The following is a 26099-nucleotide window of genomic DNA, read 5'->3' on the forward strand; positions in this document are numbered from 1 at the left end:
TGAATAAATGCACTGGTAAAAAAACTGACAAGATGCTATTACAACTAAAATCTTTTGTCAGTTTTGGTTCAGTGATAGCATTCACAGAGTTGCTGTTTTGTTTATTTGAATGGCCTGTAAACCAAGACCTAGTGAGCCCTCACATGTGGCTGTAGAAGGATTTCATGGCACTTTAGAAAATAAAGTTCTTTACGGTGTCCCAGTAATTAATTCTCTCAAAACACTTGTTTTGACAGTGTTACCTATTAACATGGAGACCACTCCCTCCGCGACTCCCTTGTCAGATCCACACCCCCCACCGACCCAACCTCCACTCCCGGCACCTTCCCTTGCAACCGCAGGAGGTGCAACACTTGCGCCCACACCTCCCCCCTCACTTCTCTCCAAGGCCCCAAAGGAAACTTCCATATCCGCCACAGATTCACCTGCACCTCCACCCACATCATCTACTGCATCCGCTGCAGCCGGTGTGGCCTCCTCTATATTGGGGAAACAGGCCGCCTACTTGCGGAGCGATTCAGAGAGCACCTCTGGGCCACCCGGACGAACCAACCCAACCAACCTGTAGCACAGCATTTCAACTCCCCCTCCCACTCCACCGAGGATATGCAGGTCATTGGACTCATCCACCGCCAAACCACAACAACCCGACGGTCAGAGGAGGAGCGTCTTATCTTCCGACTGGGAACCCTCCAACCACAGGGGATGAACTTGGACTTCACCAGTTTCTTCATCCCCCCTCCCCCCACCTTGTCTCAGCCGGATCCCTCCAGCCCGGCACCGCCTTCCTGACCTGCAGTCTTCTTCTTGACCTCTCCGCCTCCATCCTACTCCAACCTATCACCCTCACCTTGACCTCTTTCCACCTATCACATTTCCAACGCCCCTCCTCCAAGTCCCTCCTCCCTACCTTTTATCTTCTCCTGCTGAACACTCTCTGCTCATTCCTGAAGAAGGGCCTGTGCCCGAAACGTCGAATCTCCTGTTCCCTGGATGCTGCCTGACCTGCTGTGCTGTTCCAGCAATAAAGTTTCAACTTACCTATTAACATCCCTCACTTTCTTGTGGGACTGAAACTAAAAATTGCTACAATTATGTTATGTTGTGTCTTTTGTTTCTTTGAATATTTCTTTATTCCAAAACAAAATGACATTTGCAACAAATGACATTTTACCTTTTCAACGATATAGAACAACCTCTGACCTTGTGTATCCCACTGTGCCCACAAAATATCTTCAGCCACAATGTCTTTGTGAAGTCGATCTGGATTCTGAATAGTCTAAAACAAATTTAACACAAGTGCATTTAGTTAGAAAACAAGGTACAATTATAACTAAAATTTAATTGATATTCAATTATCAAGTAACTACATCAAAATGATTCCTATGTTTGAGTTTTAGTCCCTTGGGAATTTTTTTTTGTTCACAAATTATCACTAGTTGGGGCAAGAGGGGCAGTTAACAGGATTATAACAATCTCACATTTGTTAACCAATAACTTCCATTTTTAAAAGCTGACATCCAGGATTAGTAGCACCATTTAATCCAATGGGACCGCAATAGTCTTATAGCCAATGAAGTAAGGAAAGTTCAATGTTCTACAAATCATGAACTAAATTCTTCAATCAGGTTATAGCCAATTTGTGTTGAAGAAATGTGCATTATAGCGGAACCAACTATATGGAGATTGCTTCTCTTGCCCCTTCACATACTAAGACCTTCAGCTGCTGTCTCTAATCTTTTGAAATCTTCTGGTGACCCTGAATAACCTATTGAAAAAACTTGCAACAAGTCCCGTTCCTGCTACCATGCAATACTAAGTTGCCACTGAGCAACTCTTGAACTGAGCGTGCACTGAATGTTACATTTCACTGAAAAGACTACCGTCCCTGGTACAACTGGATACATAGGAAGTGGATCTCATCATGAGTAATAAACTTAAAGCATGCAAAGTTACATTTTACTAAAACTACTTCTTGTTAGTGATCAGCTTGCCCTGACAAAAGTCTTCAAAACAATTTCTAAATCCAAATTATCTCTAGGAATTCAGTTCATTTCATGGGACATTTCTACCCTTTCCATTGTAAAATACAGTGAAATTGTTGCAGATACAACTCTAAATCAGTATTTAAAAAAAAAAATTACCAGAATTGACAACCAAATCTGACTGGCTTTGTTCATTTTTTTTCTTTAAAGCATATTGCAACTCTAATATACAATAACCTTCTACCTTATACCACAGATTTCACAGCTTACCACTCTGTAACCTTCTTCAATAATCACTCGTACGAGAATATGCTCAATGCCTGAACAAGAAAGAAAAAAGACAGGATGTGCAGATTTTGTTGGGTATACATAATTCTGGTTAAAAAGACAACATTCTGGTGCTTAGATGCAGTCATGAAACTGTTATGTCATAACAAAATATTATACCTGTCAGATAAATAAATGAAGTCACTGTAGTTAGAGATGTTACATAAGAGACTCACCATCTCTCTTAACTATAAGGGAGGGGATAAGTACATTTTGTAAAACTACAAAGGTACGATGGTACATGATGTATAAATGTCACTTATTTAAAAAATGGTCAAGCAGTATTTAAACTAGAAAGTAAACATATTATGAAGAAAATTAGAGGTCAATACTTGATAATGAAAATTTGTATATTGACAACTGCTTGTTAATACCAAACTTCAGGTCTAGAGGAAAACAATTGGCAGTATTTCCCTGTATTTTCTTAAAACAAAAATAGTTCTTACTTAAGTTTCCTATTCTTTTAGTGGCCATTTATTACTATTTTATGGATGCAACACTTGAGCCAATCAGATGTAGGCTCTGAAAGCAACATCTTGAAAGTTATTCAATTTATTTACAATAACTTCTGTATGTGGCAATTTGACCAAAACTGCTTAATCAATGTATTTTTGTATCCTTGTTTACAGGCCAGGAGAAACAAAAAAAAGTGTTCCCAGAACTTGTGAATAAATCCTCTCCCATGGTTTACCCACCCAATATTTCTCGAGTTTCTTTGCACATTCCCAGCAAATGTGGTCTACTCTCTCTCTTTATTGCTATTCCAGCCTCCCTCATTGACACCACAATAGTTACCCACATGTGTGCCCTCACCTCCACTCTTCCTGTTTTCATTCCAACCCCTCACTAACTTGCCATAATGTTGCCCCATGAACTTTCCCTTATGGTGGCTGGTCCAATATTTGCTTGCCATGATCTATCATGGGTGCCAGAGACCAACTACAACTACACAGTTTTCTACCACTGACATTCTCATCTAGCAGTTAGCCAACCTGTCAACATGCTCGAGTAGGAAAAGGAGCTTTTTCTTAAAAAACAAAACGATCATGAGGACCAGCCATTAAAAATCAGGATTTCTATATCCCCAGAGATTACTCAAAGAGGTTGGCCCACTCCCTCTCCAAAAATGCTGGGAGAGCCTGTGTACAGAAACATGCACAACACTTCACTGTACTGTACAGGTACTTGCTTGCATTTTCCCTTCCAAAACAAAATCAGTTTGAATGAACCACTTACATCCATCCTCAGAAATTACCAGCAGGTGGTTTTCAGGAAATAGCTTTGCATCTGAAGTGGGATAGACAAACTGCAAAAGTAAACTTGGTTAAAAATAGACAAATATTCTGAAACATGCTGGAATTAATTTTGTAAAAGGTAAGCATATTTAGTTATACAAAATATTTGCAGTAACAGAGACAAACATCCAAGTGTGCAGCTTTCCAAATGACATACTAAACAGTATTTCAACAAAAATAGAAAGCCCCTTAATTCTTCACTTTAGCCTAAGCAAGTCCTACTGGATTATTTAGTGTAATTTTACAAAATATTTTAGAAGCCAAAATTTAAAAACAGTACTCTAGATATTGCAATTTGTATCAGAACCCCTATTTCCAATTCTAGTTAGATTAAAAATTACCCATTTACATTTTCACAACTTCCTCAATGAAGGTTCCTAGACAGAGCTATTCTGTTACAAACCTGTCCAGTAATGCTTCAACCTACCAGAGTAAATAATAAATGCCTCTTTTACAGCACAGAGTGCTGTATTCTCTGTTACTGATTTCACAGACACTTTGACAGCTGTTCTGAAAAGATGAATATGTAAGTTAGGTGAAAGAGTTACAACTTCAGGTTGTCATCAATCACTGACCAAGTGGTTACAGCTGGCATAATGTGCTTTGTGGTTTTCTATTTTTGTCAGCCCATGTAACATATCACAAAGATATGGGTTCATATTGTGCTGGATATCTGGAAGTTTATTAACATCTAATTATTTGCCCTAATGTAACATCCCATACACGTACACACACACACACAGTCTGTCCTTAATTAGATGGTAACTTATATGATTACTTTTATGGTTGGCTGACTAGCTAGCTGGCTGCTTGAAAATTGACAAACTATCAAGTTTTTAGATTACATTAGATTACATTACAGTGTGGAAACAGGCCCTTCAGCCTAACAAGTCCACACCGACCCGCCAAAGCGTAACCCACCCATACCCCTACATTTACCCCTTACCTAACAATATGGGCAATTTAGCATGGCCAATTCACCTGACCTGCACATCTTTGGACTGTGGGAGGAAACCGGAGCACCCGGAGGAAACCCACGCAGACACGGGGAGAACGTGCAAACTCCACACAGTCAGTCGCCTGAGGCGGGAATTGAACCTGGGTCTCAGGCGCTGTGAGGCAGCAGTGCTAACCACTGTGCCACCGTGCCGCCCACTAAGTCTTGGAATCTACAGTAAGAAAGATATTAAGGTGTTAAGTATTGTTCTGCCATCCAACTATCTCAAAAGGCATTGGAGATCTGTGTAGTAATCTAACATCCCCTTTCTTCCATTTAAAGGGCAGAAAACCTGTTCTGATAAATATACACAGAGATGCACATTGTCACATTCCCTTTATTCGTTGAGGAATGATTTAGCAGATGTACAATGCAACTTATACAATTCCAGTCCTTACAGTCTTTATACAATTATCACAACTCAGCCACAAAGCTTCACTCTGCGGGGTGCTGTCTGTCATTGTGGATGATGAGCATCATCCATTAACAATACCTGGCTATTGTCATGCAGAATACTTTCAGTTTCAGATAAATCATCTGATAATAGATGGTCAGTTGTGTAAAAGTCAAATGTATCATCGATTTGTCCTTGAATTTGACCATTATTTGTGACAATGTTATATGATCTGGGCTCTAAACAACATGATCACATCTTCCCATGGACCCACATATTTGTACAAAGATCTCAAACTCTAATGCCTTGTTCAACTTGGGAAACTGCTTACATGCTCTTTGATGAATGCTGTTAAAACAATTTCCCTCTTCTTTCTGGCAATGCATAGTGTACAGGTAGCTAGGTGGTAAGATTGTGTAACTGGAGAACTGTAGGGATCTGCCTTCTACACAAGAGTGCTGCTGGTGAAGGAAAACCATTGCCTTGAGGAGGAGCATGGAGATTTAATTTGTTAATCTATAAATGAGAAACAAGTTGCTAAGATCTCTGATCATGGACTTCACACAAGCAGTGTGTTCTTGCAAGATCATTATGGACGATAATGCAGACAGGAGATCATGTGATGCCCATCCCACTTCCCAGATATCTTGGAAGGGTGTACAAATGTACTATAGACCATTGTTGGACACACTTGGTTGAGGACTATCAATATACAAAATATGGCAGTCAATGAGTCAACAACTGCTGCACTTGTGGTATCTTTGATTGGTCTCACAATAAAGGTGGGAAATAGTCAGACACCAGCATGTAGTTATCACCTTGGACATGGAACATATCAGTTATGATTTTGCACCATTGCTCAAAAGGAATCTCATGTGGAATAAAAGGTTCTCTCTAAATTCCATCAACCACAACAATAATGTTTTGCACAACAACTTTCAGTTGATCAATGGCCTTATTGATGCCTCATATGCTAATCTTGCGGTTTTTTTTTCGCTGTGCTCATGTTACCTGCATGTATAATATCAAGGATATCTCAATACAGGCTCTGTGGAATAATCACTTTGCCTTTGAGAGAGTTACATCCTCCCAGAGCACTAGTTTGACTTGGAGTGACCTTAAAGAAAGTTTTCACTCAGGAATCTGGTGAATGCATTTGGATCGTCCATTGATTACCTTTTTGAGCTGTTGAACATATAACTGTTGTCCCACTATACCTGATAAGAATGGAGACTTCAGTTTTAACACAGTTACCCAGCAGTTAGAGTAGGTTCTTAATCCTCCAACCTTTACTGGACAATCAAGTTCCAATTCAGGTAAGCTTTAAATCAGATGCCTCAGACTGTAAAAAGGACCTTTCCACATGATTTCAAATGCTGGGAAATTGCCCATTGCAAAGTAATGAAAAACTTTCCAGGCAATTCCCACAGATCCAGCTCTATCAAGCATTCCAGAGTCCCATGGAGCCTCAGATTATACTGCCACTCTGGTCATGGGAATACCTGGGACATACTTTTACTTATGAAGTAAATACATAATTACATTAATGAGAGCTTAAAGTGCTCGACAAACCACAATCTGTTTCATCATAAGTGTAAAAGAAATTATACAATTGCTGTGGGTCCTTGTCTATGCATAACCCAGGGGACCAGAGTTTGAAAGTCTATCCTGTTAGCTCAATAAACATAGGGTCAAAAAGGGACCAAAACTTTTAAAACTGCCAAAGCACTTTTTTGGACATAATTAAAGGTAACATTTTTGCACTCCTGTAACAATGCTGTGAAAGTCGATAACCACCAAAAATTGCTATGGGAATCATGAAGCTAGCCACTGCTTTTGATTCATGTCAATGTTGTGCTCACTTCTCATTATCATGATTATACAGTCAAGCCAGCACACATGATTCTACAAAATGGCTGCACAGCTCATCCATGGTGTGAGGATCCAAACTTGTAATAGGTTAGAACCAACTGAAACTTCTTAAAGACAGCCTGCACCTCTTGAATAGGAAACACATTGTCATTTGACCATCACTGGAAAGTCAATGCATGAGTATAGAGCCCCTAGCATGGAGGGCTGGTTCTAGAATCAGGAGGACAAAACTCTCAGGTTAAATGGGAAGCCATGGGGACTGAGGTGAGGAGTAATTTCTTCATTCAGAGGCTGGCAAATCTTTGAAATTCACTGCTTCTGGGGTCCATTGAGGCTCATTGAGTATGATCAAGACCAAGATCAATGGACTTGCATATATTAAAAACATCAAGAGACAAGAGATAATGTGTGAAAACAGAGTTAAAAATCAAAAGATCAGCTACGATTTCATTGAATTGCCAACTCTTGCTCTTATGTTCCTGACCTGAAAAAACAAAGCAAAACAAAGACACTCTGTGGAACAGACTGATCTCTAAAGATTTTTCAATGCTTCACTGAAGGCTCTGGTCAAAGGGAGAATACCAGTGGCCAAGATGCCACCAGAAAATCTCTGAATTGGGAGCAGATATCATCGAGCATCCTCATGACCTGGACGTACTGTCATAAGACTTTCAGTGACCTCACATAAGTGATCAAGATCGAGGTAAAGCCATATTCCATCCATTATATTACTCACTTCAGACATGCTCAATGCACCACAAAAACCAACAGTATCCTCAAAAAAAATTTACAACCCAACAGTCAGAGCTTTACATGTCACCCATTTAGCACTGCTACCCTCACTCCTCTCAGCTTGCACATATTGCCAGCTAGCGAACCATGTCAGCTACATCACAGAGTGCACCACAGTCAATGATTTCTGCTTCTACTCAGTTAATACATTATCCACTGCAGAATGAAGTCACTGAGATCATACTGTTTTGTTCCCAGCTGCTCAGAGATTGCTTGTCTCAGTCAGGCCTACATTTTGGGGCACAATAGATGGCCTCAGGTGACTCTGGACTAGTGGGAGGATAGGTTAAAAACAAAAGGGAAATTGAACGAAGAAGGAATAGATTAGATTTATTCAGGGAAAAAGTCAACCCACTTGGAAAAAGCATCAAAGACTGTTGGTACTAAGGGAAATATAGTACAATCAGACTCAGTGCTTTCATGGGCAAAGAGAAAGTATACTGGAAAAATGAAGTAGTTTTCACATTCTGCATTTTAAAAAAAAAACAGACCAAAGAGGGACTTGTGTTTTTCCCTCTCTATGCCCAAAAGATCCATTTGTAGCACTTGAACCCACTGACCTACAAATTTGTAGACATCAACATAAAAACCCTGCTACAGGCAGCACCAAGAAAAGAGGGCAGAAAATCACTAAAGCAATTATTCTAACCCTATTCATACAAACTCGGTGGAAAAGTACAACCTCAGCTAATCTGCCAGTTTCTGGAATAATTCTTGGTGCTGTCAACGGGAGCACTCATTAAAGTATATCTCTGTCTACTAACCTGATTAATGTAGAAATGACCCATACAAGCAGCCTTGCATATAAAGAGCTGAGCATTTCGTGCCAAAATTCACTCAACTCTGGGAGGCATGGGCCGACAACTCTTGAAAACTGTCTACAAATGGAGCATACAAGATGCCCCTTCACCAGAGCAATTCCAAAGGCCACAGGAACATAATCTTCCCAGAAAATATGCCAGCTTCCCCAGACAGAAAAAAAATGCGAGTTTCAACGCATGTGCAGAGTGCTCCCCGGCACACACATCTCATACACTACCACGGAGTTATTTGACATTTAAAAAAAAAAGGACCCACATGACCACGTTATTTCCCCTACACCAGCCATTCAACATTTATGACAAATGAGCAGCCCAATGTCACTCATGGATAACCAGGTCTGATAACTGCAAGCTTTGTGTGCCTCAAGACAAAGATAAATCAAGCATGATATAGTTCCCTACTATGTAAAATATTGTTTCAGACACATTTGGATTTTTAAAGCCAGTGTGTTCAACCACTTCCTTAATTAACAAAATCAATAATGCCTGCTTTATTTAAATAAGGAGGAAAACAAGTTTAGATAAGGTGCAATTCTGGTACAAACATCAGCAGCTTTTGTCCCCATTATCCTATCATTCCTTTGAGGCAGGAACATCTTTTGACAGTCGTCAGTCTTAGTTCAATTTAACACAGTTGGCAACAAGCACGTTACTATAAAAGGTGACGGTTTGCACCATAGTGGTTGTGTGTTAGCATCACCTGGTGCAGCTCAGGCTTCCCTCTGGTCACAGCCTCTGCCACATTGTTTGCAGGAGAAAACAGTGAGCTGGGAACGTTTATGTTTTGCTGGTCTCTGCTTTCTCTACTCCCTCTTCTTACTCGGTGGAGTATTTTTTGTTTCTACTAGCTTCTTCTAATAACCTTCCAAATTGTCAGCCTCTATAGGTCAGAATCATCAGTGCCACTAAAAACATCATCGAATCCTCAATAAGAACAGGTGCTGGATTGGCAAGTGGAGTGAATGGATATTTTAAGCACAGGGTCCTCAGCAATTTCCTTCTGCAATACAGGACCAGGTTTTACTTCTGGACATATAGGAGGGTGAGAGGATGTCAATAAGGGTCTAAATGCTTCTGTTTCTGGATCCTCATTTCCCTCCCTCACCCCACCATGAGGGGAAACTCTTGAACACCCCAGTGTCCATTTGGAGGGTCAGCAGTTAACTAATCATGGAGTGCTCGACTTCAGGTGGATGCCCACATGGGATACAACAGTTTATTCAACATCGGAGACAGCATGTTGCACCCATTCTCCATGCCATTAAGTTGAGTTCATTATTCATAACCGCTGTCCCTCATGTTGCTCTGTACTAAGACTGAAGTGTCCCCTCCAGACCACTGAGCAAAATTGATGAAAATTCCAGAGCTGCTCAACCATCAGGTTCTCCCCTTTACTGGAGTCCAAAGGAATACAAAGCACCACATTTAATACAGGCTTGGTTAGAGGTGCTGTCAGAATGACGACATGTTTGAATGTCAGTATGCCTCTGGGCTCCATCCAAAATCTGTTCTTTATTCTTTAACAGGATGAAGGTGTCGCTGGCTAGGCAGCATTTATTGCCCATCCCTAATTGCCCAGAGGGCAGTGGAGAGTCAACCACATTGCTGTGGTCTGGAGTCACATGGAGGCCCGACCAGGTAAGGATAGCAGCTCCCTTCCCTAAAGGGCATTAGTGAACCAGATGGGTTTTTCTGACAATTGGCAATGGATTTATAGTCGTCATTAGATTCTTAATTACAGATATTTATTGAATTCAAATTCCATCTTTTGCCATGGTGGGATTCGAACATTAGCTGGGTCTCTGGATTAACAGTTCAGTGATAATACCACTGGGACATCGTCTTCCCAAGATTTATTCCCTCAGCCTTATCTCAAGATGTCTGTATTGCAGTGGAAATATTTGTTCAGAGCTGAGAATGTACTTAATAAGCACCAGTGTGTCCACTTGGGAATTTGCATGACATACCTGGAGGCAAAACCTGTTAACATTCTGTTAAATCTGTGTTCTGGGGTCTCAGTTACCATGAGGAGTCACAGCTGAGAACTTGTCAATGGAGAGGTACTGACTAACAGCCAGAGATTAACATATTTGCCTCTTTATTGCATTGCTATCAGACAGCAATGCAGGCTGATGTTGAGAAGCAAACTTGCACATAAAAGCAGAAAGCATGCCAACTCTTCACCTGCATACCAGACTTGTTGAACACACCATGTAGAACGCTTGACCCTTGTACATCTGACTTACACCAGAAAACAAATGACTGCCATTCCTTCAAGTCAAAATCTTGGAACTTCCTCCTTAACCTCACCAAGAGCGTACCAATAGCAGAATACCAGCTGTTCCAAAACATCTTTGAGGGCGATTCAGGATGGACAACAGACCCTGATCTGCAAGTAGCACTCTTATCGAATGAAAAACATTCCGGGCCCCTACATTGGAATTACGCTACTTTTACAGAAAAAAAACAAGAGTGTGTTTTGGGCTGAGTTGTCTCTACTCATCTTTATATCTACCTCAACCTGCCACACTTCCTTGCAAGCAGACCTCACCAGAAGACCCTGATTATATATATTGGTAACACAAGGTATGATCACATTTTAAATCCTAATGGCTCCATCTCAATAGGCAACATGGAGAAGAGGTAAAGGTGACTATAGTGATGTTTTGCATGTAGAAGCCATACCAGAGTTCAAAGAACATTCTTCTTTACTAAACCATATTCAGATAGAAATAGAAGAACGCTAAAACAAGTACTGTTTGCCAAAAGCAATGTGGATCCCTGGTGACAAGCTATCATAATTTAAAACTAGACAACAAAATCATGCCTTCAATAAAACAGATAATAAACTGTTCAGGTTTAACTCAGTAGCACAGAATAAGCTACTTTGACATATCTTTTAGACAAATGATTGACTATTTTAAAAAAATTGTTTTTGCAATGTTAATTTCGGAATCCCTATGCTGTTTAATTTGCCTGGCTTTTGTGATCCAGATAGCAATCTGTTCTTTGAATGCAAGTGATGTCATCTTGGCTTGTCAGAACCTGTTGGGAGGAACAATAAGTCTTCTGTGGTTAATGCCAGCATTGCACTGAAAAAGTTGGCACGTATGATAAAAATATAATCATAACCGTAACTATAATGAGAACCAGGTGCTAAAACAGGACACAAATTACTCACCAAGAAATACCAAACTTGGAGACACCTATAAAAGGTCAATTGGGCACTGGCACCAGTACCATGGTAGATATTTTCTAATCAACCTGTTCAAGGATGTTATCATACACCTTTGTAGCAAATGAGACTCCAACTTGGGACTCCTGGCTCAAGCAGGGACACCACCACTGCACCACAAAAGCCCGTTATTGGGGTAGAAGGAATCTGTTCTGGTGTGACAGGCTTCACTTGAACAATACTGGAACCATTGTCCTGGCGAATTAGTTAACCAGGTAGAGACAGTGTTTTAAACTAATTTGGAGGGATGTAAGGTTTGGGAGAGGGGAAATGTACACTTGAAAAGGAGGAGGATATGGCAGCATTCACAGCAGCTTTTGAAAAAAAGCATTATAACAGAGACAGATAACCAAACTCCATCACCCTTTTTATCTCTGTATTGTTAACACAGTAAAATTAAGCTATTGAAAACCCACTTGGCATAGTCAAATTAGCAGAGGTAACCATGAGGAAGAATTCATAGAATGTATTTGGGACAGTTTCCTGGAACAATATGTTGTAAGCTCAACAGGCATCAGGTTTGTTTTTCTAATTTTATACTGTACACACATTTCTCCTCCTCAAAACTGACTTCAGTTAAATGTGCACCACTCCTATTATTCTTTTCTTCTACTAAAACAGAGACTATAAACCCATAAAAATGAAGTGAAAAGCACAGCAGCATGAAAATCACCAATTAAAGAGAGAGGAAAAAAAAACAGGTTCCAACATTGACCAAAGCAGCTGACAGACAAACCAACCACAAAGTGGATTCTGAACTTGGCATAAGCCAAGCTAATTCTTTAATAAACTTTCAATAATCTTTCCTTCCAATAACGAGTAGTTAAACGTCATCTAAATCAACATTATATATTCAACCATCATTTAAGCAAGATCTGGTCAGGTTCAAAACCATTACCATTTTCTTGTGACTGCATGACAGTTTCTAACAAATGGACAGAACATTTTTATCTTCTATGCCATGTTTTCCGTCTAGCTAAAGATCAAATAAAACTAATAAGGGCCAAAAATGATATACATTGTGAAACTGAAACATATCTACCACATTCAGCTGGCCCTTTGCACAGTTGCTCAAAGTAAACCAACAACTCTATTTATTTTCCTCTGCATGGTAAACAAATGAAGGACTGTGGTCTGAAGTGCATATTTAAAACATGTGAACCGAAGACTCTGAAAGAGTCAAAATGTACTCAAAATGTTAACTCTGTTTCTCTCTTCACAGATGCTGCCAAGACCTGCTAATTTGTTCCAGCTGTGTATTTGTCATATTTATGAAACATATTTTGATTATATTCCCACAATTAACCATTTCAGGAAGACCATCCACAGAATGCAAGATATGCTTGTTGAGCCTGCTGAGTGGACTGCAAGCAACTCCCTACCCATACAACAAAATCGATATTAAAAATGACACTGCTAACTTTAGGGAACAGGGACGACAGCCTGCAGTCTTTCTCTGGAAACTAAGAGAACTCAGCACACCTCTTCAAAGTCAGATTAGGATTACATAATTATTTACATTTATGAACTAAAGACATGCTTAAAAGGAATCCTAATCTCTTTTCAGCAATTTCACATGAAACGGATTTTCTACAAACAAACCAAGTCCAACAAGTTGCACCAACAAATCATGTCATTTTTGTAACTAAACTTTCTAGTAAAAGAGATTAAACATGTACATGGCTTGCAGACATTTGCCTCAGTTCCCATTTTAAATTTTGTGATTTTGTGTATGTTACTTTTACTGGAGACCTGACAATTCTTTTGTTTTAAGAAAAAGTAGTCTATAGAAAGGGATATGCGATATGTTAGTTTACTCTCCAATTGGCCTCAACATTAAATGGGACCTATTTTCCAAGCCATAGAAAATTTTGGCCCTGGAACAATTTTATCATCTAACCAATTAAGTGCTGAGAGGGCCAGATTACGTAGATTTAGTTCTTCAGCCACTCTAGAAGGTCCTCTTTACAATGTATTTTGCCAGATCTTCTTTGGCTGTCATGATCCTTTCCCATCTGATAGTGTTCATTTACTGCTATTCTGGCAGAAAGAAAGAAATGTACAACACACTTGTCTCAAAATATACTCCAAACCCTAATGCCCAATACAACATAACATACAATGTGCTGCTTTGTCTTCAGCAATCAGCCATCCCTCGTGATCTCTGCCAATACTTGTCCTTTTCAAGTTATCTTTACTAGACATCAATGTTAAAATGCTCAAGACAAAGCTACAATTTAGATTAGATTGCTTACCGTTTGGAAACAGGCCCTTTGGTCCAACAAGTCCACACCAATCCTCCCAAGAGTAACCAATCCAGATCCATTTCCCTACATTGACCCCTGACTAATGGGCAATTCAGCATGGCCAATTCACCTGACCTGCACATCTTTTGGACTGTGGGAGGAAGCCAGAGAACCCAGAGGAAACCCACGCAAACACGGGGAAAATGTGCAAACTTCACATACACAGTCGCCAGAAGCCGGAATTGAACCCAGGTCCCTGACGCTGTGAGGCAGCAGTGCTAAGCATGGAGCCACCATGCCGCTCTGAAGCTATCATTTATAATAGCTGTCACATGAATCTTGATTCCACAATAACTGGCATACCCTCTGTTTTATCCCTGCCCGTGAAGGGATATTTCTATTTCTGATTGCTCTCAAGTTTCCTCAAACCTTTACTTTAGAGTCTAAAACCAGAATTAACAACAGTATTAACAAATGCTACACTTTACACCACTCCCTCAGATGCTCTCTCACTAACAAATCAGAGACCAGAGAAAACATTGCAAACCTGTTATTTCATTGAAAAAAATAAACGGACAAATATTTGTATTTATTACTCAAATGCAAAAGGTATCAAAAGATAGAAAAGCTTTGTGACACTTAACTTTTAAGTTCTTGTTAGTCTAAATTTTATTACTACTTTTCAATGTTGATATTTTTACCTTTTGTTATGTTCTACTTGACACAATTTTTACGGAAATTTACTTTCTTCCCCTTGTTCTAAAGCCATGTATAATTTCAAGGAAAAGCCACTTGCTTATTAGCCTCCGCCAATGCTGCTCAGTAACTAATCCTAGAAGACTACTGACCCACTAACAGGTTTGAGTTCGGTATTTCACTTTTGGCCAGTTAGCAGGCTGAAAATATTCCTGAGATTTGTCAGTGCAAATCCACTTTTCATGACCCAAACTCAAAAACACTAAGAAATATTATCCAAACAAAAACCAAAAGCCAAGCAAACTTCTAAGTATTTGACAGGCAGTCACTACTTTTATTAAACTTAATAAAAATCAAATTAATGGAACGGTGATAAATACCTGAACTCGGACGTGAGAGTCCACAGCTTTTAAAACTTTCGTGTTATTTACTGGATGAATCTCAAGCAATAACGTCAAACACCTGGAAACTGCAACAAAAGCCAAGGAAAGTGAGGAAATGCTAATTACATTGCACTAACATACTGTATATACTCGAGCAATAGTTGATCTCATAAGAGTCGACCCGCTATTTTTGGACAGGAAATCCGAAATTTTCTAAAGTTGACCCTAGTTCTTCACAGATGGCAGATCAACATTAATGAGTCAGAGTACCGGCAGTCGCACTCCACTCTGGGTTTTTTTTAAATTACCATAATTTGTTGCGGTTTCTTTCTTTATTCACTGAGAGGTCAATTGGGCTTCTGGTAATGATATAGTATGAATTTTGATGGGAGTGAATTTCAGCAACGCAAAAGAAGTAGCATCCATCTAATAGTCAACCTCAAATTTAACCTTAAAAAGTAGCAAATTTTTCTTTTACTGTTACTCGATACATATGGTATGCATTGAATCAATACAGTATCATTCACCTAAAAATCAAATGAGTCATCATCAAAAAGAACACTTAAGACATGTTTTCAATTTAGCAATGCACAAAATATTTTCTTGGATGTCCCAACACCACACACTATATCCGAGCTAGAAACTTCCATGCCTCATTACACAAGAGCAGCAATGTGAGCAACTTTCCCCAATCTTCCAATTTTTCCATTATTCATGTATTAGAATTTTGAAACCAATACTAGCATTTGATTTCAACTTTTATCCCTATTTATGGAAAGTTTCACAACAGCAAATAAGTCCAGAAACAGTAGGTTCACTAAATGCCACAATTCCTTTCTGTGTATTTACCTAATTGACCAGTTTACCCAATATGGCCATGGTAAAATAGTAATAACTTTGAAATAAAAATCGTTATAATCAGAGGGATCTTACTTGTGATACCTAAGTAAACCTTGACATGTACCCTAGAGTGTGGAATTTCTACTGAAATTATACATAAATATTACTCATTTTTCATGCCAAGAGCCCACGTCAGAGTTAGATATCATTTATAAAACCATTGGTCTTGAACAATATTAAATAAAGTTTACTGGTACAAATAAGAATAATTAATGCAAATTGCAAAAAGCTGACAGACTAATTAATAGTATTTTGTACCACATACCAATGAAACTCACAGCAATGAACAGTCTAAGTAGTGTCAGGTCAGAATAGTAAATACTCTCGAAATTCTGCAGACAGAGCTAACAAGTTTCTAGCGGTTGCTAGCTTGGACAACCGGATAGGGAAAAAAAAAACGTAGCTAACAATCTGCTTCATATTTACAGAACTTTGACAAATTAAGCAAGAAACCAGTCTATGAAGATATTGTTAATCCCATTCAATTGTCTACCGGTGATATCTACAGAAAACGCAAGCCTTAAGATGAACAACCTCACTGTCTCATGTCATTCACTGTACAGATGCATATTTCTCTATCATATCACACTGCTCGCACAGACAAACAGATGTGTTCCTACATTGTACCCCTTTACTGGCTATGAAATGGTTGGGATATTGTGATCCACCTTGACACCATTTCAAGCCATTGAACACCCCTAATTTAAACCATCAACTCTATCAACCACATCCTTCTCTGATCTTGAATGCTTGCAAATCCCAAACAACCTTTTCATTCATCCTCTTGCAAAATGGACCATAATTAACGACGATGATCTCTCACTATTCTTCCACATACAGCCTGCACAATGGCATTACTGCACCTAAACCTCATGTTTTATGCCTTCTTACCCTACCTTTTTGCTCCAAGGTGTCTAATATATTAAAGACAGTCAATGTTTCATGCACGGACAATACTAAGGGACATTCTTTCACTGAAGCAAAATCGTCCAACACGCTCAGCGTGGGTGTATCAAATGAAAAGCAAAATCTCCATTTTTATCAGTGATGTTTAAAACTTCTTTGATGTGCACATGGAAAATCCTGATAGTTCTAACAGAAGAATTTTAATACTCATACTTCCATAACCTTACTCAATGAAATAATTACCATTCAAATGATTTATTATTACATCAGCTCATATATGATGTACAAATGGTTTCATTAACATTTCAATATACTTGCAATACAATATTTGAAAGAATTGTATCAGAAATGGTCATTCAGCACTGTATCTAATTTGAACAATATAAACCCCTTGCAAAATCACAGATGAAATACTAAAACAGAAATAAACCACAACAATCAATTCTATCCAATCTACAATGACATGATCTTGAATGGTGAGGAGTCCACAATACCTTCAAGACAGAGTCAAATATATCACCATTTTTGGGCTATTAATGATGGAGCATTCTCTCACCACATATCATTTGAGCATGGGGAATTATCTTCAAAAGGTTCAAATGGATTAGGAAATAAAATCGATCGAAACTGCACCGAAACAGGAATAGTTAAATGTTTCCTACTCTGAACCCAGAAGGGAAATATTCAAAAATAAAAGATTACGTCCTTCAAACTTGCACTCAATTTTCACCAAATCAGGACAACCTCGAATATGGTTAGAAATGGCAAACAGAACCCAGGCTAGCCTCCATTTTGGTAGATCCCATTTCTGTTAGCAGAGAGAAGGGCCAATGTATCAGAACTCAGAAAAAGTACTGGATTTGACTGCTCTGCAGAGTAAGACACAATTTTTGGATTCCAGCAGATTTAAGAAGAAATGTTCGAAGTGTAACTTTTTGGAGAAGATGCAAACGCTTCTGAAGGACCTATTTAAGCTTAATGAATTGAAATTAGTTAAATCCTCAGCCCTTTAATATTGGGGGTTGGAGAGAGGAGATTCTGTGGCTTTCACTTTGAGTTTAAAAAAAACACCTGCTGCTGTACTGCATTGGATGAACAGGCCATTTGATGCAGCTTAGAAAACATTAAATCAATCATTTATACAATTTTAACAGACTCCATTGTTTAAATTTTCTCAAGGTTTATTACAGCCCTGTCCATTAAGAATGGCAGTTGACTTTCAAAAAGTTCCAGAACCACTTATCTCAACAGGGAGTTATGTTTACATTTTGTTTGACAATTAAAAGCATGATCTGTTTTTGATCTTGTAAGTAAAATAGATTTTTGTTTGTCTTTACAAGTGATGGACTACTTGAGGGGGATTTAAATTTTAAATGTGTTTATGAATGAGTTTATTTTTCAAGGTGAAGTATGTTTGAGTGAAAACTGAATTAGGTTCACTGACATAAAATTATTTTTCTTCTTTGTTTCAACGGTATGACTCCTGAGATCTGCTCATACATGACTGTAGAGAAAATATTATAAGTATAGGGAACACAGGGCATAAGTCAGGGTGTGTGAGGTGAGGGCTAAGAGCTAAATGCATAAAGTTAAGCCAAAGTACCAGAGAAGACAAATTGTCCTTGCAACCAATCCTGCCTTACATTCCCATGCTTCCATAGACATGAGGATCAAGTCCATCCCATCCCCACATCCCTGGAGTGGACACATGATGGTCAGTGGTCATTTTAAAGGAGGCAAGTCTGCCAGGTCACAAAGTTTTCTGGCTTGACATTCTCATCTCTCAACGAAAAACCCAGTCCTCGATCTATTATTACTGTACAGACATCATCAATTGAAAAACAAATTGAGTTGACCAATTTATTCCAAAGTTTTAGCAGTGTTCATTTTATATAGCTACAAATAACAAAGTTTAGAATAATACCTGGTCTGAATGTTTCAAACGGTACACCACTTCTTGTAAACTGCAGAAAACTTACAGCTAGTAAAGACAGAGAGAATCAAATTTTTTTTAGAATAGGCAATTTCATTTATGAACAGTTAGCAAACTTGAATTCAAGCAATGACCTTTAATCTTAACATGATTGACCATAATTCTGAAAGGAACGCGACATATAATCAGCATAAAAACTCATTTCAGGAGCGGAGGTTTGTCCCACTTACCCAACAATGTTCTTTCCATGTTGACAGAGCAACTAATCAAAGGTACTTCCTTGTCAAAAACATATAGCAGCTGGAATATAATGAACATCATAAAAAAAAGGTTAAAAAAAAAAGCAAAGATTCCACATTCTGATCAAACTAGGATATTGAAAGCTTAAATTGTGTTACCTTGTTTTGCTTGTTGTGAGGATCATATGCGGCAATACAAGTGGTTCCCTTCGTACCCTTAAACACAAAAACAATTTTGCTACTTCCACATCAAGGCTTATTTTGACGATATATGAAGCGGTGTTTTGAAAAAAATTTTTTAAAATCTTGGTCATAATTCTATTGTGATCAATTTCAGGATGAGCAAAGATCATAAAATATGAAACTCCTGGACTTGAATTATTTAAACATACCACATGCAGCAAATGCATTGCATATTATTCAGCAAAACACTACAATTTATCTATCACTTCAGAAAGTACATTCATAGGTTTTAGTTATTATCTTACAGATAACTTGTTTTCCCTGCTTTGCTTCATGTTTTGTGATATCATGACCCCAGAACCTCAATCTGCATACCCAATCCAAATCCGTAAACACATAAGGCTACTAGGGAGGGAGTTCAAAGATTCACACCCAGCGATATAATTCTAATTCAAGACAGTGTGCCTTGACCAGGAACTTGTAGGTGGTGGTGTTCCCATGCAGCTGGTACCATTGTACTTCTACTAGATGGGGAAAATCAGAAAGCAAGTTGCCTATTGCAGGAGTCCTAGCCTCCGACCTGCTCTTGCAGCCACTGTACTGGTATGGCAAGTTCAGTTCAGTTTCTGGTTAATAGTAACCCCCAGGATGTTGATAGTGTAGAGTCAGTGATGGTATGCCAAAAGATGGCTGGTTAGATGCTCTCTTCTTGCAAATAGCCCTTGACTGGCACTTGAGTGGGATGAATGTTGTTTGCCACTTGTCAGCTCAAGCCGAGACATGGTTTAGGTCTTGCTGAATTGCACACAGGAGTCACTAATATTGTTAAACATTGTTGATGGTTGCACAAATATTTCTGACTTTATAAAGAGGGAAGATCATTGATGAGTGACTTGAAAATAGTTAGGACAGTACCTGAAGAATTTTAACTCTGAATCTGGAGGTCTTGATTCAAGTCCCACCTGCTCTAGAGATGTGTCATACAATTTACCCATAGTAAACTTCTGAGATGGTAATTGGCCAATTTGGATTTGACCTGGTTTACCTGTACAGGACAAACTTGGGCAATTTTCCAGGTCAATGCCAGTGTTGTAGCTGAACTGAAACACAAGCAGCTCTGGAGCACAAGTCTTCTGTACTATTGCCAGAATGTTGGGGGAACTCACAGCCTTACTTTGTCTGTCTAGTGCCTTTGGCCATTGTTTAATATCATATGAAGAGAATCAAATTGACTGAAGACTGGCATCTGGGATGCTGGGGACCTCCAGAGGTGGTTGAGATGGACCATCCACATGTCTCTTCTGGCTGAAGATTTTATCAAATGCTTACAGCCTTATTTAACTCACTGCTGTTCAGCTGATATTTAAAAAGTCAGCACCTCTCTACTGTATTAAATGCTTGATGATCATTGCTTCCAAATTCATAAATTTACTAATACCTTGCTCTGTGGGTCTATATTCACGGTTACCTATTTAGATTCTGCAACATATCATCATCGGTAATCTTGTATTGTCAGTGAATCTCAAGGCATGTGATTGAAAGAAGTTGTGTTTTCTTCTTAGAATAGTGTATTTTAAAAGCATTTTATCCATTCAAGGTATTTAAATCATTCAGATTTTGTTACTTTTTAATCTGTTAGTTATTGTAGCAAAAGCTTTTGGGTACGATGTTACGACATTGGGACAGCAAGTCAGACCAAATCAGGCTCCATATCCCTGAATTCACAATGCAATAAAATGAAACACTTTCAGAATTGCCCAGTTGTTCCTAACCAGTTTTGACAAATAACAGATATCAGATACCAAGTTTATGTTTAATTGAAAAAATAATAAAATGTCAATTTAGCAGAACATGGATAAATAACAAGGCAGCCTACTTAATGTCAATGATCGAAGCCCAATCTTCTTGAAGCACCACCCCAATTCAAGGACAGGCAGTTAAGGGATAAATGAAATGAAAAATAAAGAATTGTAATTTGCCATTTCAATGGCTACACGATGAATACTATGCCTTCAGAAATCCTTGAACAATGTTTTGTATTCCAGACACATAGGTTGCTATTTTGTCTAAAATTTCAAAGTCACCAATCCATGCAAATAACTTGCATAGAGCACTGGAGACTTACTGAAATTTTACAAATTGGGGTTCTTTCCTAAAAATTTTCAATAATTCTTTAACTACGTTATATAAAAAAAAGTGAATAAAACTCAAAACACCACACCTACAAATCACTCACCAAACCATTCACTGTTCGGACTTCGAAACATATTACATTCCTTCGTTGTCACTGGGTTGGGTCAAAATCCTGGTATTCCCTCTCTAACAGTACTGTGGGTCTATCTACAGAACATGGACTGCGGCTCGAGGCAGCTCACCACTTTCCAAGGGGCAACTAGAGTTGGCCAATAAATGCCAGCCAGTCAGCTGTATTCTCTGATTGGATGTCGAATATATTCACAGTGGAATGGTACTGGCCAGCCAATCAGCTGCCAGTCCTCAGCCAAAAACAGTGGTGCCAAAACATTTGCAGTGCTTTTTGGTCAATAATTAACCTACAATTATCTTTCCAGTCCAACTCCCGTAAGGAAACAATTTTTTGGTGTTCTTTTGGTTTTTAAATTTATTTGACCTCTCCTCTTTTCCAAAACTCCAGATTTGATTCTCAACTTCAACTGACATTTCTAAACCAAAAATAAGAAAAACAGCGATGGTCTCAACAAGTCTTTTTTTTTGAAGAACTGAAGATAAAATGTTTACACATTGTTCAAGTTATGACTGGTTGCCTATGACGCATTGCAGGATACCTAACATAATGTTGAAAGGCCTTGGCATTGCACTTCTCCACAATAGAGGATTCAGTGTAACATTTAACTCCAAATTTCTGGTATCAATTTAGAATGTGATAAAACACTAGAAATTAAATTGTGTGGAGAATTTTAGGTGTTTTTTTGAAACAATATAGAAATAGTGCAACTATGGAAGGGGCTTTACTATGGGGGAAATGAGTCCAGACAGGTGATCAAAGTTTCATTGTGGGCATATTTCAAGAACAGTGACCATAATTCTGTAAATTCTCAAGTTACTTATAGAAAAGGATAAGCATTGTCCTCAGTGAAAATATTAAATTGGAGGAAGGCTAATTAGCACAACGTTAGACAGAAACCAGGGAATATAAAGTGGAGAGACTGTTTGAGGCTATATCCACATCTGGCACGTGGGAATCTTTTAAAGGCCAGTTGATTAGAGTTCAGGACTGGCATATTCCTGTGAAAACGAAGGATGAAAATGGCAACATTTACGAACCTTGGATGATAAAAGAAATTGTGAACTTAGTAAAAAATAAAAAGGTATGAAAGATGTAGGAAATTGAAGTCAGACAGAACCCTTGAAGAATACAAAGATAGCAGGAAGGAACTCAAACAAGGAATTAGGAGGGCTAAAAGGAGCCATGCGATTGCTTGGCAAACTGGATTCAAGAAACTCCCAAAGCATTTTATGCATATTTAAAAGCAGCTAGAGGGTAACTAGGGAAAGTGAACTTCATTTAATGACAAAGGAGGGAAGTCATTCATGGAGCTGGAGGATGTGGGCAAGGTTATAAATACTTTGCATCTGCATTCACAAATAAGGAGGACATGGTGGATGGGGAGTCTTGATAGGGATATGTTGATATTTTGGTATTTTGGGGAATGTCATTATTAAAAAATGGTTGGGGTTTTTAAAAAGCACCAAGGTTGATATGGCCCCAGGGCCTGATGGGTCTCGACTTAAAAAGCTGAGAGTCAAGCGTGGGGTGCTGGAAAAGCACAGCTGGTCAGGCAACATCCCAGAAGCAGCAGCATCGACATTTCAGGCATGATCCCTTCAGGAATCATATTCACGATGAAGGGCTTATGCCTGAAATGTCGATCCTCTTGCTCCTCTGATGCTGCCTGACCTGCTGTGCTTTTCCAGCACCACTCGCTTGACTTTGATCTCCAGCATCTGCAGTCCTCACTTTCTAATAGAAAGTGGAGTGTGTCTGATAAGGAAATTGCTACAGCCTTGAATGAAATCTTTGTATCCCCTTTAGTCAAAAAATGAGGTCATAGAAGATTGGAGAATTGCCAATATTGTTCCTTTGTTTAAAAAGGGCAACAGGGATAATTCAAGAAATTACAGGCCGGTGAGCCTTACATTAACAGTAGGGCAATTTGGGATACAATTCTAAGGGATAGAATTGTAAAAATATGGATGACTTAATGTCAGGCAACATGGCTTTATGCAGGGTAGGCCATGTCTCCAAACTGGATTGAGTTTTTTGAGGAAGTGACAAAGTTGATTGATGAGGGCAGGACGGGAGATGTTGTCTACATGAACTTTAGGAAGGCCTTTGACAAAGCCCCAAACGACAGGCTGGCACAAAAGGTGAAGTTGCATGGTATATATGGTGAGCTGGTAAAATAGATACAGAACTGGCATAGTCACAGAAGACAGTGGAAGGGTATTTTTCTGACTGGAGATCTGTGACCATTGGTGTTCCACAGGGATCAGTGTTGGGACCCTCATTGTTGCAACATATATAAATGATTTGGAGGATAATGTAGGTTGCCCGATTAGTAAGTTTGAGTGTAACAAAAACTGGGGAAAGCTGCAGCGACCAAGGAGATTTCCAGAGGATACAATGTGATATAGACAGGCTCGAGACTTGAGCAGAGAAATAGCAAATCAAGTTTAACCTGGACAAATGCAAGGTGATGTATTTTGGAAGATCTAATGTAGAAGGGTGGGATCCCGTAAGGGTAGGATCCCTTAGCAGTATCAACATGGAGAGGGATCTCAGCATAAGGTCCACAGTTCCCTGAAAGTAGCTACACAAGTGGATAAGGTGGTCAAGGAGGCATATAGCATGCTAACCTTCATCGGTCAGGGCACAGACTATAAAAATAGGCAAGCCGTATTTCAGCTGTATTGAACTTTATTCAGGCTACATTTAGAATATTGTATACAGTTTTGGTTGCCACACTACCAGAAGGATGTGGAGACTTTGGAGAGGGCACAGAAATGGTTTATCAGGATGTTGCCTGGTTTGGAGAATATTAATTAAGAGGAGAGATTAGCCAGCTTGCTTTGTTTTCACTTGAAAATTGAAGGATGGAAGGCAACCTGATAGAAGGTTGCAAAATTATCAGAGGCAATAGAATACCCTGGCAGAGGAGGCCATGGAGGTGGATATAATAGCAACATTTAAAGGGGCACCTTGGCAGATGAATAAACAGGGAATGAAGGGATATGGACAGTGTCAAAGCAAAAAATTTAGTTTAGAAAGGCATCATGTGTCAGTGCAGTCTGGTTGGGTTGAAGGGCCTGTTCCTGTCCTATACAGTTCTTTGTCAGAATGCTCAATGTAAAGTATCATTCATGATTCCTCAGATACTGAAGCAGTTCATACTCAAATGCATCAAGATCTGGACGACATGTCTTGAGCTGACAAGTAGCAAGTAAAATTCACATCATAGAAATGCCAAGCAATGACCATCTTCAATAAGAGACAACCTAACCACCAACCCTTGACATTCAATAGTGTTATCTTGGCTGAATACCCTGCTAACAACATCCAAAGTGTTGCCATTGACCAGAAACTCAACTAGACTCACCACATAAAAAGTGGCTACAAAAGCAGATCAGAACTAGGAACTGTGGTGAGTAACATACCTCCTAACTTCCCAAAGTTCATCCACTACCTGCAAGGCACAAGTCAGGAATGTGAAGTAATGTTCCCCAATTGCCCGGATAGTTGTAGCTCCATCAATACAAGACGCTTGACACCATCTAGGACAAAGTAGCCCACTTGATTGGTACCACATCCATAAACATCCACTCTCTCAACCACTATCACTCAGTAGAAGCGGTGTATACTATCCACAAGATGCACTGCAGAAATTCACCAAAGATCCTTCGACACCATCTTTCAAACTTCTGACCACTTCCATTTAGAAGGACAAGGGCAGCAGATACGTGGGAACACCACCACATTCAAGTTCCCCTCAGATACTCACTATCCTGACTAGGAAATATATTCCCATTCCTTCAACGTGATTGGTCAAAATCCCTCCCCAAGGATTGGGAGTCAACCTACAGCAAATGGACTGCAGTGGTTCAAAAGATAGTTCACCCTCAAGGGCAACGGAGGATGGGTGATAAATTCTGGCCCACTAGTGACGTCCACGTCCAGTAAGTGAATTTAAAAAACTTTGATGTCCAACAATTGTGAAAATTGCATAGTCTTACTTTCTTTCTAAATGAATATTTTTAGGTAGAAAATTAAAACATTCTAATTTTTTTTGCATTTGTTTGACTAGACAAGAGAGGAAAAAGAGCAGGACAAAACATAAGCTGGTGAATTGACAGCTGATTTTGACATCCTATTCAATTTAATTTTCCAATGAATTGGGCTGCTAATTCATTGTCAAAGGCCAATTTCACTCCCAAGCCTCTAATCCATCTTAGACTGCACATACAAGTCAAATTCATCAGACCTCAACAGAGTACCTAAACACAACAAATTTCCTCCAGCTTTACCAATAGACATGCCGTAGGAGACAAATCAAGAATTTTAAAAATATGAAGCAAACCTTTACACCTCCTTATTTAACAGAAGAAAACATGATTAGTGCTAGATTTATTTAATGTCTGTTATTTATATTCTTGTCAAATCAGTAATACAGTCAGACAGGATGAAGGAGGAGGAAGGGGAAGTGCAAGTGCAGGAAGTAGAATCAGTATGAGTGGCAATTAGAAATATCAGAAGATCAGGAAGCACTGCTAGGAATACTTTATAACCTCATTATTAGCAGCTTTAACTGTTGGACAACAATAATAACCAAAATATGATAAGAGTTTAAAACAAAGGCAA

At 39.0% G+C, this 26099-nt stretch overlaps 1 protein-coding gene across 4 annotated transcripts in view; it reads right to left on the minus strand.

Annotated features, from left to right (window-relative positions):
- Positions 1–26099, minus strand: part of gsap (gamma-secretase activating protein) — an 89403-nt gene that overhangs the window by 60079 nt on the left and 3225 nt on the right. For all 4 annotated transcript variants that reach the window (XR_006315096.2, XM_087999512.1, XM_043713816.2 and 1 more), the window contains exons 3-9: positions 19181–19237; positions 19013–19082; positions 18774–18830; positions 15041–15129; positions 3549–3618; positions 2256–2305; positions 1175–1279 (exon numbers count right to left, since the gene is read on the minus strand). Coding sequence is in view for 3 of the 4 variants with exons in the window: in XM_087999512.1 (XP_087855638.1) it covers positions 1175–1279; positions 2256–2305; positions 3549–3618; positions 15041–15129; positions 18774–18830; positions 19013–19082; positions 19181–19237 (498 nt within the window). In the remaining variant the exon portion in view is untranslated. The remainder of the gene's footprint in view (positions 1–1174; positions 1280–2255; positions 2306–3548; positions 3619–15040; positions 15130–18773; positions 18831–19012; positions 19083–19180; positions 19238–26099) is intronic.

The sequence above is a fragment of the Chiloscyllium plagiosum genome, unplaced genomic scaffold (genome assembly GCF_037043375.1).
Source record: "Chiloscyllium plagiosum isolate Xiang-an unplaced genomic scaffold, Cpla_swu_hap1 HiC_scaffold_23, whole genome shotgun sequence".
NCBI classification, from domain to species: domain Eukaryota; kingdom Metazoa; phylum Chordata; class Chondrichthyes; order Orectolobiformes; family Hemiscylliidae; genus Chiloscyllium; species Chiloscyllium plagiosum.